At 38.0% G+C, this 16,862-nt stretch overlaps 1 protein-coding gene across 2 annotated transcripts in view; it reads left to right on the forward strand.

The window, feature by feature from the left end:
- The first annotated feature begins 21 nt into the window (after nucleotides 1-21).
- AP3S1 (adaptor related protein complex 3 subunit sigma 1) overlaps nucleotides 22-16,862 on the forward strand; it is a 70,648-nt gene continuing 53,807 nt past the window's right edge. Inside the window, exon 1 of one of the 2 annotated variants that reach the window (XM_047778456.1) lies at nucleotides 22-254. In XM_047778456.1, the coding sequence (XP_047634412.1) occupies nucleotides 186-254 (69 nt within the window). In that variant the 5' untranslated portion in view covers nucleotides 22-185. The remainder of the gene's footprint in view (nucleotides 255-16,862) is intronic. The other variant, XM_047778457.1, reaches the window with a different exon arrangement.

The raw sequence follows: 16,862 nt of genomic DNA on the forward strand, positions 1-16,862 counted from the left end.
CCGCGCCGGCCCCGCCCAGGCCCCGCCCCACCCAAGCCCCGCCCCGCAGCCTGGAGGCGCGCGCGCGCGGGCGCGCGTGCGGGAGGGGGCGGGTGGGGAAGGATCGCCAGCGAAATCCGAGGCGAGCCTCGCGCGCCCGCCCCCGCCCTGGCCCCCAGCTCCCACCCGGTGGGCCCGGCTCAGCCATGATCAAGGCGATCCTCATCTTTAATAACCACGGGAAGCCGCGGCTCTCCAAGTTCTACCAGCCCTACGTGAGTACCCTGCCGCCGCCAACCCGGGCGAGGGGGAGTCGTTGGCTGCCGGCTGCGCCCTCAGGGCGACCCCCTCAGGCGCGCCGCGGCCCTGCTCGCGCCCTGGCCGTCTCGCGCTCGCGGCTGTCAGCCTCCGGGTGGGTGTGAGCGAGGTGCCCACTTCCCGCCGCGCTCCCTTCCTCCGACGTGGCTCTGTCCAGGCGGCTCCTCCGCCCGTCTGTGGGCTGGGTGGTTTCCTGGCTGAATGGGCGAGGCCCTGGAGACTTCCCGGTGCTGGGCCGAAGCCGGTCTGGCACCCGCAGCCCACCTGCGCCGCGAGCCCACCCGGCGCTCTCGCCTTTCCGCTGCCCGCGGCTTGTGTTAGCCCCCGAGGGAGACCGAGCGGGGCCGGTTGTCTCGCAGCCCCACCTCCGAGTTCCAGCCTTTCCTGGTGGACTTCTTTCTCTTCTCCTGTGGGCTCATGGGCTACTGCTTTTCGCCGTAATCCTCTCGTCGCGCAGGAACTTTGGCTTCCTGCGTTGAAGACCTGCACGCTCTGTATAGTCTCTCCTGTTAGGCTGCCATACGTGATACACTGCCCACTGTGGCTTTCAGGTGTCTCCTTTTAAAGGAAAAAGATAAGTGAGGACTTAACGTTTTCCTGTGGCTGTTCCCCTTGGTGGCTACAATTTATTTACTCTTGGAATAACTGGCGACCATTGTATTTGACCGATTAGAACTGTGATTCTATATCTCAAAGTTAGAATTTCAGCGGCTGGTTTGGCATTTGTCTACGTAAGGGAATTTTCCCTAATTTATAGCTTTTCTGCCACTTACGAAAAGTAGTAATATTTGTTAAACTCTTTTAAACAGGTACATACTGTTGAAAAATGCAGAAGGTTTCAAGGTGATGACGATAAGTTATCATTGGTTGAGGGAGGGTCATAGACAGGTGTGCCTATCTGAGGACAAAATCCACCACGAGGTAAAACATGAAATTGGGCTCTGTAGTACGAATAATTGCAGAGATATACCTATGTGTAGTGTTGGGGCATTTTGCTTAGAGCCAAAAATAAACTTTCAGTTAAATATTGAAATTGTGCCAAGGCTAACACTTTTATGCAGATAAATCCCAGATGGAAATCATTCCTGCCATTAAAAATTGAATGTGAAAATGTCACTTTGCCTAAAAATGATAATGCAGTCTGTGGAGGTGTTAGTTGAAGTGAGAAATCTTGAGCTCATTCCTCATTTCCTTAAGTAGTTTGCTTTTGCTGGCAATAAAGAATATTTTCCACTACTCTTGTTTGGTTTTAATTTAAACAATAAACATAATTTAAACACTAAAGCTCTAAAAAGTCCATATCATTCTTTAATCCAGGATACAATTCTAGTTGATTCTTGAGTGGAAAAAAATCCCCTTGACTTTACATTGTTACCCGTTTGCTTAAAATATAGTACTGGCCTTTACTGAAGGAATCTTTTCTTTTAGCCATTTTGCCTGTGCCATCCATTTGCAGTGTAGAAGTGGTATGTTCCAGTAGTGAAGCAAGAAAATGTGTTTTTTTTATATTTCTGCTTAATAATTAAGCAACATTCAAGGTAATAGGTTTCATGGCTATGCCATAATATCAGTATAACCACTCCTGTTAGCGTAGAATTTAACTTAACCACATGCAGAGAAATGTATTGAATTTGGAAATCCGGAAATACATCTTTCTCTTGGAACAGAAATATATTTTACCTTTACTCAGTAGGTAGCAGTGAAGGTTAATATGGGAAGAGACAATTCTTGCAGCAGTGGCAGCTCTGGTGTCATTTTTAGCCATTGCTAAATGAGAGTGTTACTGGGGGCAGAGAGCTGAGATGTAAAAAGGGGAATCTAGTGGTCACTAGATGTGTGGAAGTGGGGATGCCAGGAACTGTAATTAGTCTTTTATAAATTGAGTTTTGCCAAGTTTATTTTTGTCATTCAGGAATAATTTAAGATTATATATTTGCTTCCTCTGCTAGAGCATAACCTGTTTGAGGTCAGAAATTTTTTTCATTCCTTTATTCTATGAGTTAGTTTGCCAACAAATATTGATTTCAGGCCTACCATGTGTAGGCAGTATTTTAAAATTTGGAGATGAACAAATGGATAACTTGTGTTCTTTCAGCAGGGGGATAGGCAAAGCTAATAAGCAGAATATATGCCATGCCACATGATAATCAGTGCTGTGGGAAAAATTAAGCCAGAAAGGGTGATAGGGAATGCAAGAGTGACAACTTAAAATAGGATAATTAGGTAAGTTTTCACTGAGAAGGTGACTCCTGAGCAGAGACCTGAAGGACATGGGAAAGGTTGCTTGCAAGTATCTGGTGGAAAATCATTCCAGGTAGAGGAAGCAGCAGATGCAAAGGCCCTGAGGAGGAAATGCCTGTTTGAAGAACCTGTCCTATTGGAAGAACACCAAAAAGACTGGCATGGCAAGAGCAGAATATGTAAGGAAAGGATAGTTGGAAATGAGGGGTGTATATATAAGGCATCAGAGTTTATTCTGTTCTCACTTGCCTGGGATGTCCTTCCCTTCCATTACCAAAAGACTAGATTCCAGGCTTAACTCAAACATCACTTAAGCATCTTCTGAAGCCTTTTATCTTGCATAAAAACTTCTCCTGGTTCTTAGGATTTTATTTTTTGTCTATATTATGGTATAATATTCTGTTTCATAGCCCATAATTCCTTGGGATATCCTTTAGATTCCTTAAAGGAAGGTATCAGGTTTGAGATATATTTGTGTTACTCCTTACAATCAACATTGAACCTCATATATAGAGAACTCCATAAATCTTTGCTGAATGCATTTTTCAGTAGCTTGAGATGGAGTCTGGATTAGAAATGACTTCCTAAGATTCCTTCCAAGTCTTAAAATTTAGTTCTTTATTAACTAGAAGTTTTAAGAATCCATGCCTTTAGGAAAAAAGTAATGATGAGATAGCTATTAATGCAACTGTTTCTGTTTAAGTTGAAAGAAGTCTCGGAGTTCCCCGTCCTGGCTCAGTGGTAACCAACTCAAGATCCATGAGGATGCAGGTTTGATCCCTGGCCTCATCAGTGGGTTAAGGATCCGGCATTGCCGCGAGCTGTGGTATTGGTTGCAGACAAGGCTTAGCTCCCTTGTGGCTGTGGCTGTGGCTGTGGCTGTGGCATAGGCCGGCAGCTACAACTCTGATTTGACCCCTAGCCTGAGAACTTTCATATGCCGGCAGGTGGAGCCCTAAAAAAAGCAAAGGGGAAGGAAAGAAGAAAGAAAGAGAAGTCTTTAAGAAGTGTGTATCTAGTAACATTGACAGTTTTGAGTTTGATTTATTAAGGGATATCTAGGGGTGTGGCTTTGGTACCAGTTCTATACTCTGATAGGATTCGAAGTTTTCAGTCCAGCAGTAATGATTTAACATGGAGGAGTTTGAAAACTGTATAACCATTTGCCAACCAGGTTCCTTTACAGCATTAGTTTTACATTTCTCATTTATCCTCCCTCATTATAAAACAGTTTATATGTTCATCTTTATCCTTTAATTGTGCAGATATCCAGCCCCTGCTATAATAGGTTTTTAGATTTGATTTTGCTTCCAACCTGCTGTTATGAGTGGGACATAAGAAGTCATACCAGTTTTTCTAAACTGAAGTTTTTAGTTCATTCTGCTAGAGTCAGACATTAAGATTTCAAGAATGCATCCAGTTTTGTTTTTGCCTTCTATATCCTTGAGCTGTGACTGCAGAAGTTTAAATTTTTTTGGGGGGGGGGTTGTTCTTTAATTGATATTTAGTCACAGTGACTTGGCAACAATAAACTTTAGTCTTTTTAAATATTTGCCTAGCAATATTTGTTTATTGCTATGAACGACTAAAGAGATTTTTTTTTTTTTTCTTTGTACAGCCACACTTGTGGCATATGAAAGTTACCCAGGCTAGGGTTTGAATGGGACCTGCAGCTTCAGGCCTATGCCACTGCCATAGCCACAGCAGATCTGAGCCACATCTGTGACCTAAGCTGCAGCTGGTGGCAATGACAGATCCTTAACCCACCTGAGTGAGGCCAGGGATTGAACATGCATCCTCACAGAGATAGTGTTAGGTTCTTAACTCTCTGAGCCTCAACAGGGGAACTCCTAATGAGATTTATATTTCATAAACCAGATATATTTTTACATAGCCATCAAGCAAATTAAAAAAAAAAAAACCCTTAGTTTCTGATTCCCGTGTTATTGATGCACCACAGCATATCCTTTGGTGAATTACTTTTAATAAAATAAAAATGTTTTTCTTTTGTATGAATTGTCTTAGTTGTTTCTATAGATAAATAAAAAGTTTTGTATGTATAAGCATGTGCACACACACCAATTACAATAGAAAAGATTTCAGACTGTTACATACATGAATTCTCTATATTCTTATAAACTGTATCTGATTATTAAGTTGTTTGTCAACCAAATGCAAGCCCCAGAAGGAACTCTCAGATTGCTCTTTACTTTTTTTTTTAAATTTGAATAAAAAAATAAAATGTAAGTATGGATAACCTTTTTTTTTTTTTTCCTTTTAAAAAAAAAATCCTTGGAGTTCCCGTTGTGGCGCAGTGGTAAATGAATCCAACTAGGAACAATGAGGTTGCAGGTTTGATCCCTGGCCTTGCTCAGTGGGTTAAGGATCTGGCGTTGCTATGAGCTGTGGTGTAGGTTGCAGATGCGGCTCGAATCCTGCGTTGCTGTGGCTCTGGCATAGGCTGGTGGCTATAGCTCTGATTAGACCCCTAGCCTGGGAACCTCCATACGCCGCAAGAGTGGCCCAGGAAATGGCAAAAAGACCAAAAAAAAAAAAAAAAAATCCTCAAGAAAGGTGCATCCCTGTTTACTGATGTCTTTTTTAGTGGCTATTAAGACTATGTGGCAGATGGGCTAGTTAAAACTTATATTTATGATCTAGATGTAGGCATCAGTGGATCTAAGTGTTAATTAAGGTATTAACACATAGTATTTGAGCTGTTTTGTTAATAAGATAATTCAGAATGATTTCCTTCCATATGAGATAGGATGCTTTTGGTTACATAAATTGGGTTTTATATAACTCAAAATTTGCTTAAAAAGCAAAAATTATATGACTCAAATTTGCTTAAAAAGAACTTTGTTAGGATACATAATAGGAAGTGAAGACTAGTAGACAAACTCCGAAATCATTCGATTCAGCAAATCAGTGACTTAAACATAGGTCCAGTTTCTTTCTCCTTCTGTGTCTAGCTCTTAACAAAGTTGATGTCTAAAGGCTGCTTTCCTCCTTGAGAAAGTTATAATCAATAAAATCCACAAGGAGTGTGATCTCTTCCTGTAATCCTGGAATATATCTTTCCCTTCATTCTGGTTAGTTCTGCCCAAGACCAATAACAGCTTATACTAGTTGAGATCCACACTTGTAGCTGAGGATGAGGGTGGAAACATGAAGAAAATTGGTATTCTGTTGGAAAGGTGGAAGAGAGGAGTGGATGAGAGGAGTGGCTCACAAGTATCCGTTATTCCCTCTTCATGGGCTCATGTTATTTCTTTTGAGTAGATATTTTTTCTTCTATGTAATTTTATTTTGTTTTTTTTTGTCTGTGCCCACAGCATACAGAAGTTCCTAGGTCAAGGATTGAACCTGTACCACAGTAGCCACTTGAGCCACTGCAGTGACAATACCAGATCTTTTACCCAATGCACCACAAGAGAATTCCCTGTGTAATTTTATTTATTTATTTATTTATTTATTTATTTTGCTTTTTAGGGCCACACCCGTGGCATATGGAGGTTCCCAGATTAGGGGTCTGATTGGAGCTGCAACTGCCAGCCTACACCACAACCTCAGCAATGTGGATCCAAGCTGCATCTGTGACCTGCACCACATGGCAATGCTGGATCCTTAACCCACTGAGCGAGGCCAGGGACTGAACCCGCAACCTTAGAACTCCTAGTCAGATTTCGTTTCCGCTGTGCCACAACGGGAACTCCTCTCTGTGTAATTTTAGATTGCTTCTAAGGATGTGACTATCAGGAATTGTTCTTGCTAATATGTGGTTCTGAACATGTGCCACAGAAGATCTTAGCTCAGGGTATTCTTTATATCAGTGGTTCACTGAAAAACTCAGATTCTTATGTCACAGTTTTTGTACATAGTATGCTTGAAGATTTGCTTTTAAAAAATTAAGATTAATAAGCCTGTTAAAATTGAATTGAAAAGAAGAAATAAAATGTTCAAAGTCACAGTGATTTTCGGTTTTGGGGAAAAGGTTATAAATAAGACAATGATATAGGTCATTCCTTTGCCTTTGAAAACAGAAAAAAGCCTTTCATAGGGTGGCTGTATTATGTTTCTTTAGTAAAGTTGATTGTTAAATTATTCATTGTTTTTAATTTTAAAATAAGTTTCTTTGTTGTGATTACATGGAAAATATTTAAACACGAGGTTCACTAAAGTCATCTTTGTTTCACCACCCACAGATGACTATTAATGTTTTGTGTATTTCTTTTTTATTTTTCCTTAAGTTTTTGTTCTTCCAGAATGTCTCAATGAAGAGTATATACCTTTTAGACGTTAATAATACCAAGAATGCATTGAAGCTGTTGGTGGATTTATCAAACATTTGTGGCTTTAAGATAACTACATATGTTAATATCTGGCTGTTCTATTGTTAGATGTTTAAAAATACCATAATGTATGTTGATTGCACTTTAACAACATGCGTATATCTTTTCTCTGCATATGTTCCCCCCCACACACACCCCCAGCACAGAACTGAACTTATGTGAATAACCTGAGTGTTATAATCAAGGTCCTTCTAATTTTTGACCTTGAAGTGAAATCTTTGCTAATTTTTGCTATAACGTCTGAGAATTCATTCTTTAGCACTTGGAGTTCTTTTTGTACTTTTTGGGTTATGTATCACTCCTGCTGCTAAGCCAAGGTGATTCTGAGTTGTAAACCGCCTAGAGGAGCCAGTCCTCTTCCAGCTGTTATATAAAACTCTCACATCGGGATAAATTACGAATGTTCTTTCCTTACCCATTCGGCCTTGTCATCCTTCTCCTATCAAATCCTTTGAACTGCATTACAGATAAACAGCTTTCTTTATAGAAGGATCAGGCAATTCTCAAGAATATTGTGCTGTAGAAAGAGTAAATACTAATATTCTAGCTACTAAGTTCTTAAGACTCCAAGGGGAGGTGTGTCTAGACTTAGTCCTTAGTCCTCTGCTAATAACCAAAAAGGAGTGGCCTCTTTGGATACTACCTGACCTGTTCATTGCACTTTCCTTTTTTCTTTCCCTGCCCATATTCCTTGAACAGATTTTTTTTTGTTGTTTGTATGCCCCTGTTGTAAGCACTAGTAATATTGTAATGAGTAAGACTGATGTCCTTCTTGCTGCTATGAGTTAACATTCCAGTGATAGGAAGTAGGCAATAAACAAATTATGTAAAATTGTGATTAATCTGTGGAGAAAAATGAAACAATGTAGGAGGATAAAGAATGATAAGGGAAAAGCTAACTTAAATAAGATCATCAAGGAAAGCCTCTTTTAAGGCCTGGCATTTGAGAAGAGAACTGAATGAGGTGAGGCAGTGTTGGAGAATAGCTGAGGAAAGAATGTTTTGGGCAGAAAAAGATTCAGGATCCTTCAGATGGATCTGGAACTTGTGTTGAGGAATAGCAAGAAGGAAAGCTGAGTGATCACAGGAAAGAGTGGCAAGAGATGAAGTCAGGGAGAAAGATAGGGACAGATCATGACTATATGCCAAGTCATACAGTCTCTTCAAATCTTTCAGTCTGATGACATCCTTAACATGCTGTCCACAAGAAGTGCTATTTCTCCCTGAATCCTGCTTGTATCTTGTACAGTTCACCAATGCCACTGGCCTCTGCAGGGGAGGCAGTGTTGCTCTTCTTGACTCAATTATTTCCGTCTCTTTCTGGTTTGGAGAGGTCGGATTCCTGTCCTAGTGAATGAAGGTAAGAGTGAGTCCTCAATTCTGTGCATCCTGAATATTAATGAGACCAGTGATCAAGCTGGTTTCATTTCCTAAGTAATCTGTGAACTAATACAATTCAAAATGAGCAAATTTTATGTGAAGCCCACTAGACCACCTCTATTTTTGTGCCAAAAAGCATCTACATCTTTCTTGTCTTGCCTGGAGCCTTGTAATTCAAGAATCACTAGCAGTCAGTCATTATTCCCTTTGTTACCAAAAAGGAAAGAGTGCTTTATCAGTGTGTCAGACCCATTGATTGTTTTGATTACTGTGCACTATTTTATTAAAGAGAAGATTGCTAGTTCATCCCACCGCACATATATTTTGCTGTTTTCTCTCATTGATATATCTTATGGTGATTTTTATAAAATAATTGTTTTATGGTCATAAAATATATGTATCATGAAATTTACCATTGTAAGTATATAGCTCTGTGGCATTAAGTAAATTCATAGTGTTGTGTAACCATCACTATCATCCATCCTCAGAACTTTTTTTAGTCTTCCCCAGTTGAAACTTTGTATACAGTTGAACACCTAACTCTGACTCTCCCCTTCTTCCAGCCACTGGCAGTCACCATTGTACCTTATGCCTGTGAATTTGGCTGCTCTACGAATCTCACAAAAGAGGAATCGTACAATGTTTGTCCTTTTATGACTAGCTTATTTCACTTAGCATAATGTCTTCAAAGGTTCACCCATGTTGTAGCATGTGTCAAAATTTCCTTCCTTTTCAAGGGTGAATAATATTCCATTGCATGTAAGTGCCACTTATTGTTTATCCATGTTTATCCAAGTGTTAATGGACCCTTGGGTTGCTTCCCCTTTTTGGTAATTGTAATGCTGCTATGGACATAGGTTACTTTTCCCTGCTGACCAGTAATGTTGAGCATCTTTTCATTTGTTTACTAACCATTTGTGTATCTTCTTTGCAGAAATGTCTTTTTACGTCCTTTTCCCATTTTATAACCTGGCTATGTTTGTGGTGGTTGTTGCTGTTGAATTGTAGGAGTGATTTATACATTTATGAATCCCTTATCAGATATATGACTTGCAAATATTTTCTTCCAATCTTTGGGTTGCTTTTTCACCCAAGGAATGGCATCCTCTTTCAAAGGATAGTATCCTTTGATAAATGAAATTTTTAAATTTTTGGTGAGATCCAGCTTATCTTTTTTTTCTCCTGTGCTTTTGGTGTCCAGAAAATAATTTTATAATGACTACCTGATAGTTTGTTGTTTAGTGTGTCATAATTTATTTAACTAGTTTTTTGCTGCTGACTTTTATTTTGAATAGTTTTTCTTTTTCTTTTTTTTCTTTTTTTCTTTTTTTTGGTCTTTTTAGGGCCACTTCCTCAGCATACGGAGGTTCCCAGGCTAGGGGTCGAATCAGAGCTGTAGCTGCTGGCCTGTGCACAGCCACAGCAACTCGGGATCTGAGATGCATCTGCAACCTACACCACAGCTCACGGCAATGCCGGATCCTTAACCCACTAAGTGAGGCCAGGGATCAAACCTGTGGCCTCATGGATGCTGGTTGTTTCTGCTGAGCCCTGATGGGAACTCCATGAATAGTTTTTTCCTTTTTTGATGAAAATTGAATAAGACAATCATATAAAACCTGGCATTTAATAAGGATTCAGTAATTGTTACCTAAATTAATAATAACAACTATTTTTATTCTTACTACTTTTTGCTACTTCCTACCCTTAGTTGGAAAATTATATAGCCAAGGGACTGTAAAACATTCAAGAGATTTTTTCTCAGATACTCTTTCTGTTTCCTCAAAATGAATTGTCTCTTTGTAGGCCTTGTTTTGGAATGAACTTTCTTATTACAAGATACAAGGTACCACAAGATTCTTCCAGAGAAGAGTGTCACTGGGAGAAGTTTTAAGGAGATAATTAGCTATAAAACTTGCCCTGGCTTTTTTTTTTTTTTTTTTAAAGAATAACCTATCCTTTAAAAAAAATCTCTAAGAGATAATTCACAATTTACATACTTAATATAAAATTCACCCATTGAAAGTGTACAATTCAGTGATGTTTGTTTTCATGGTTGTGCAACTATCACCATACTCTTTTATGTTTCATCAAACCAAATGAAACAGTCACTCCTCAGTCTCCACTTTATCCTACCAGCCCCTGGCAACCACTAATCAATTTTCTGTGTCTTTAGATTTGCCTATTTAGACGTTTCTTGTAAGTGAAATTATGAATTGTATAGTCTTTTGTGACTGGCTTCTTTTCACTCAGCATGATGCTTTTAAGATTCACCCATGTTTTGGAATTCCCTGGTGGTGCAGCTTGAGTTGCTGCTGTGGCACAGGTTTGATCCTTGGCCTCTAGAACTTCTGTATGTCATGGGTGTGGGCCAAAAAAAAAATAAAAAAATAAATAAATAAATAAAGAAGATTCACCCATGTTGTAGCATGTATCTATTGCATTCTTTTTTATGGCCAAATAACATTTCATTTTATACCTGAAATTATATACGTATATCATTCTTGTTTATCCTTTTATCAATTGATAGATGTTTAAATTGTTTCTACTTTTTGGCCACCATGAACATTTTTGGCTACAGTGAACATTCGTGTACAAATTTTTCTGTGGACATGTTTTCAGATCTAGGAGTGGAATTGCTAGGTCATATGATAACTATGTTAATTGTTTAAAGAACTGCCACACTTTGCTGAACAGTAGAAATTGACAGAATGTTTTAAATCACCTATATAGAAAAAATAAAAATTTTACAAAAAAAAAAAAACTGCTGGACTGTTTTCCAGATTGTCTATTCCATCTTCCATTCCCATCAGCAATGTATGAAGGTTCTAATTTCTCCTTATTCTTGTTATTTTATTATATATATTCCTGATTTTAGTCATCCTGGCTGATGTCAGATGGTATCTCATTGTGATTTTGACCTGTATTTTCCTAATAACAATCATAGTGAGTATCTTTTCATGTGCTTTTTGGCTATTTGTCTGTCTTTGGAGAAAAGTCTATTCAAATACCCTGCCCATTTTTGAGTTGGGTTATATGTCTTTTTATTATTGAGTTTGTAAGATTTCTGTATACACGCAGATATGAGCCCCTTACAGATATGCAATTTGTAAATATTTCTTACTGTTCTGTTGTTTTTACCTTCCTATTACATCATTTGCAGCACAAACTTTTTAATTTTTTTTTTTTCAGGGCCACATCCATTGCATATGGGGGTTCCCAGGCTAGGGGTTGAATCAAAGTTGTAGCCGCTAGCCTGTGCCACAGCCACAGCAACATGGGATCTGAGCCTTGTCTGCAACCTACACCACAGCTCAGAGCTGCGCTGGGTCCTTAACCCACTGAGCAAGGCTGGGGATTGAACTTGCGTCCTCATAGATGCTAGTCAGATTCATTTCCACTGAGCCATGATGGGAACTCCCAAAGCTTTTTAATTTTAGTGTTCTCCAATTTATCTGTTTTTTCTTTGCTTGTGTTTTTGGTGTTATATCTAAGAAAGCTTTGTCTTATCCAAGGTCATGCAGAGTAGTACCTGTATTCCTTCCGAGAGTTTTTTAGTTTCCTTTCACTTAAGTCTGTGATCCATTTTGAGTTAGTTTTATGTATGGTGTGAGATAGGAATTAATGTCATTTTTTTTTTTTTTTGCATGTGGCTATTCAGTTTTTCTTATACCATTTGTGGAAAAGACTATTCTTTTCCTATTGAATTAAGTGTCTTACTTCAACTTTCCTCCCCAGTTTTACTTTGTTTTTGGGTTCTCAGACCTTTCAGTTTTCACCACAGTGCATTCTCTCTCTTTAAATATTTCAAACTCAGTCTGTCACCTTCTCAGCTGTTTAGTTAAATAATAGGGCTTTTTTTTTTTTGCCACTGAAAGTGGGAAACATCTTAGTATGGTAGATGTTAGTTTTAAAGTATTAATAATAAAATGTAATTGTAATGTATACATGTAAGGATAACTTGGTCCCTTTGCTGTACAGTGGGAAAAAAAAGTATTAATAATAGCTGACATTTATTGACTTTCTTGTGCTAAGAAGTTTTAATACATTTTTTATACATTGTGAGGAAAAACACATTTTATGCATAGAATTCGAAGAAATTTATCTGAGCAAGTTTATTTCTGTTGCAGGTGCCCTATTCCCTCCTTGTTTGAAATTCAAGGGTAGCCCCATCCTGACTGCCTCTGTATATATTTCAAGCTAAAGTGAAGCCTGCTTACATACACCAGGTCTCTAGCCAGCCTTCCTACTTCCTTCTTGGGAGAGATCTGGCAGAAAGACACACTAACTGGATTTTCTTTGGTGAGACCTTTTCTTTTTCATGATTCCTAAATGTCGGAGTGCTTTGAGGCTTAGTTTTCAAACTTCTATTCCTTTTAGGAAAAAGACGTCTTCTTTCCTTTTTCAATTTAATCCAAAATGAAGTAATTATTATTCCTCATATATACTCTTTACTTCCTTGATTCCATGCTTTGGCCAGACTCTTCCTTTTGTCCCCAATATCATGCAGCTTCACATTTTCTCTTCTCTGCATTCATGAATTCTACTTATTCTTTAAGGCTCTGCCTAGGTATCTGTCACTTTTTTTGAAGATAATCTTGCTGCTGAAAAATCATGTGTTCGCCTTGACTTCCTTTTTTTTTTTTTGGCTGCACTCATGGCATGCAGAAGTTCCAGGATCAAACCCAGGCCACAGCAGTGACCTGAGCTACAACAGTTGATAATGCTGAATCCTTAACCCAGTGAGCCACCAGGCAACTCCCCCCTTTAACTTCTTGTAATTTGTCGTTTATACTGTTCTTACATCAGGGTTGCCTTCTTTCGTTATAAAGACATTGATTTCTTTTCTGAATTGTGAAAATAAGTCAAGATATAGAACACAAAATAAAAATGTTAGATAGTTATATTCATTTTATTTCTTGCTTTAAGCTGTTTGAGAGAAGAATGTGTTTCTCTTTTATCTAGATGTAATTCTTGGAGTGGAGTAAATTAATGCATTTTCAGAAAAAAATTCTTTGTGGGAGGGAGGGAAGAGGGTAACGACGTAATTACTGTTTTATTAGAGAGCATTTTGGGTTTTAAAGTTGCCTTTTATGATATATGCATAGGAATAAGAAAGGAACACAGGAAAAGATGCAGTTTTATTAGTGGGATGCTGAATTTTTAAAATTTAGTTTTCAGTATGCACTAAGAAATATTTAAAGTACTAAATGTTGCTGCCTTTATGTAGCTCTAGTTTTCCTTAGATTGTTGTAATCTAGGAGTTGTGACCAATTGGAATGTTTGTATCTCTTTTTGATATCAGTTATGAAACTGTAGCATTAGGAAATCTGATCAGCCTGTAGCAAGCCCCAGGCTTCTTTATGAAAGCTGTTAAATTAAATTGCTTTTTAAAGAAAAGGAAATTGTCTTATGTCAGCAGAGACTCGATTTGTTTAATCTTAACTTAGACTTTGGTTTTTTTGAATAAAATTTCAAGGCATTCTTTCTAGTATTGATTTGCTTAGCTAAGTATCGATTGGCATTTTAAGAAAGATGATTCAAAGTAGCAGTCTTGAAGTTCATATGAGAAATACTTTTCACTGTTAAAATAGTGAAACATAATTAAGTTTTATCATATTTAACCTGTTACTTGTTTATAAACAATAATGTAATGCAAAAAGATAACTTGCCTTAAAAGAAATTCCTCTAAGACCTTTACACTATCAGAATTCTAGAGATGATGACAAGGCCTAGAGATAGATATTGTAAAGTAAGTCAGTATTAACCCATGCTTATTATGTGCCAGCTGTTGTTTTGAAGAGCTTAATGTATTATTAACTCAGTCCTCACAACAACTCTAAGGTAGATATTGTTATTTCTTTCTTGCTACAAATGAGGGAAACTCAGGCACAGAGAGGTTAAGTAACTTACTGAGAGTCACCCAGACCATATTCAGGAATAAACCCACATAGTTTGGTTGCAAATTTCATACTTTGCTCTCTCCTTTATTTTTAGTTTGCTAATCAAAGTTATACATAAGCATAAAGAATATAATGGTTCTATAAGGTTTATTATGAAAAGTAGCATGCCTTTATTACCCCCTTTCCCCTAAGTACTTTTAGCTGACAACTGACTGTTTATGTACGTCTCTAACATGCTTGTTTTATTGCCTGTTTTTTTATTTGTAGGCATTATCTATTGACCACTGCTGTTGAAAATGATAATTTAGCTCTTTTTCCACCTTCCCACCCAATACATATATCTTTCCAGTCCCCTTATAGTAGTTATTTCATAATTTTCATTAGGTCAGTATTTGGTGTTTACATTGTGTTTACATTTTGGCGTTTACATATGCAAACACCAGCCTCAACTGAACCATATTATAAACTGCTTAGTTTTTCTTTTCCTGATCATTTTCCTTGATGATAAAATCACCTTTTCCTTTGATCTTTTTTTTTTTTTATCACTAATTCATGTCTTTGTCAGTTGTTTCAGTCATATAAGTCTTCTATCAGTTTCATATTCCTAAAGAAATCCCTTCTGGGGTTGACTTTGACTAGGGCCACTCTGGAGCTGTTTTATGGCAGTCATACTAGGATCTTTGTTATCTTAGATAATCCTTTTGCCCGTTCTGTGTTGGATCTCCTATTTTTGATTTCTTAGTTTATTACTTACTGTGATGGAGGATATCCTCCAGTAACGTCTTGAGCAAAGTCACGGGAGGTAGATTTTTTCATACCTTGCATGTCTGAAAAGAGTCTTCGTGGAGTTCCGTTGTGGCTAAGTGTTAATGAACCCAGCTAGTATCCATGAGCATGTGGGTTCAGTCCCTGGGCCTTGCTCAGTGGGTTAAGGATCTGGCATTGCTGTGAGCTGTGGTATAGGTCACAAAAAGAGTCTTCTTCACATTGCCTATAAAAATCTTGGTTGAAAATAACTTTTCCTTAGAACTCTGATGACATTTCTCTATTATCAGTTTCCAGTATTGTTATCAAAAAGCTTGAAGTAATTCTCTTCTTTGTGTACCTATTTTTATTGTTCAGAAAGTGTGTAAACTCCTGTTGGCAATTTCTCCAGTTTCAAGGGCCCTTGCTAAGAGTCTGTTTTGAAGGGCTCTCTAATTCTAGAAATTCTTGGCCTTTCTCCTTGAAAAATTTATCAGTTTTCTCTGTTCTCCCTTTGAATATCCTTTTATTCAGTATTCCTTTGGCGTATGTTCTGCTTTTATTATCTATTTCTATCTTTTTGCCCTTTGGCTTTTTTTTTTTTTTAAATGATTTTCTCACTTTATTTTCCAGTCCTTTCCTTAGACCTTAAATTGTCTCTTCATATTTTTAGTTTACATGAAGTCTTTTTAAAAAGTTTCTGAATATTACAATTTTATGGAATGCAGTTCTTGTTTCATAGTTGAATTTTCTATCCTCTCTGGTACTAATGATATATGTTTGAATTTTTTTTCTCCTTACTTGGTTTATTTCTTCTGAATTGCTTTTCTCTCATTTTTTATACTAGTTTTTATGTTAGAGCTCTGCTATGTTAGAGCTCTACTAATCTTTGGTCAATTTCTCCTGTGTAAAGGTAGGATACCAAAAGCTATTTGGAAGCTCTGAATCCATGCCTAGAGGTTATCTGTATGAGATGGTCAGGCCAGGCAGTTTAGGTGTTGTTAACAGTTTGATTGCTATAATAACAATCCCCCAGTCTTAGTGCCTTAACATAGTAAAAGTTTATTTCCCATTCACGTAAATTCTAGTATTGGTGTTCCTGATTGGCTAGAACCTTCTATGTGGACATTTATTTGTCATATTTGAGATGGAATCAGAAGATCTCCTGAATCTAGTGGAAGATTGTGCAGGAATTTTTACGGATGAGATGTGGATGATATATTTTTAACCACTGGCTCACCTGGAAGGAAAGAGCTCTGATTCGTACTATTTGCTTCAGTGGTTGTAAGTGCTCCTGTTATGGCCAATTTCAGGCTTCTGACATGTCACTGAAAGCAGAATTGGGAAGAGATAGGCACAATTGGCTTTCAGTTGTGCCAGCTCTGTTTTACCACTGTGATTCCAACCACATTACACTGACCAGAACTGAGTTGTAGGGCACCCCCTAAATTCAAGGAAGAATGGAAAATAGTGTTGAATTGTGTGCTTGGGAAGTAGATTTTGGTGAATAAATAACTGTTTTTGCTATAGTTGGTAACCCCAGTGTCATTACCTTTAGATCCAAAAGGTAGGGTTCCCCGAGAAGTTTGCTCCAGGCTCCAGGATGAAGGCCTGGCTGTAGGAATTCTGGGAACTGACTGAAGAGAAGAACTAGGGATTTCAGCATATGGCTTGTCATATTTTCTTAACCTTCCTGTTTTCAATATGGCTTTTTATCCACTTTTATTGCTGCTCTAACAAATGACCTGAAACTTAGTGACTTAGAAACAATACAAATTTACAGGCATACTCTGCTTTATTACACTTATCAGATACTGCCTTTTTTTTTTACCAATTGAAGGTTTGTAGTAACTCTACCTCGAGCAAGTCTATTGGTGCCATTTTGTTCAACAGCATTAGCTCACTCATGCCTCTGTTTTCATATTTTGGTAATTCTCGAAATATT

The sequence above is a fragment of the Phacochoerus africanus genome, chromosome 4 (assembly GCF_016906955.1).
Source record: "Phacochoerus africanus isolate WHEZ1 chromosome 4, ROS_Pafr_v1, whole genome shotgun sequence".
In the NCBI taxonomy this organism is placed as follows: Eukaryota; Metazoa; Chordata; class Mammalia; order Artiodactyla; family Suidae; genus Phacochoerus; species Phacochoerus africanus.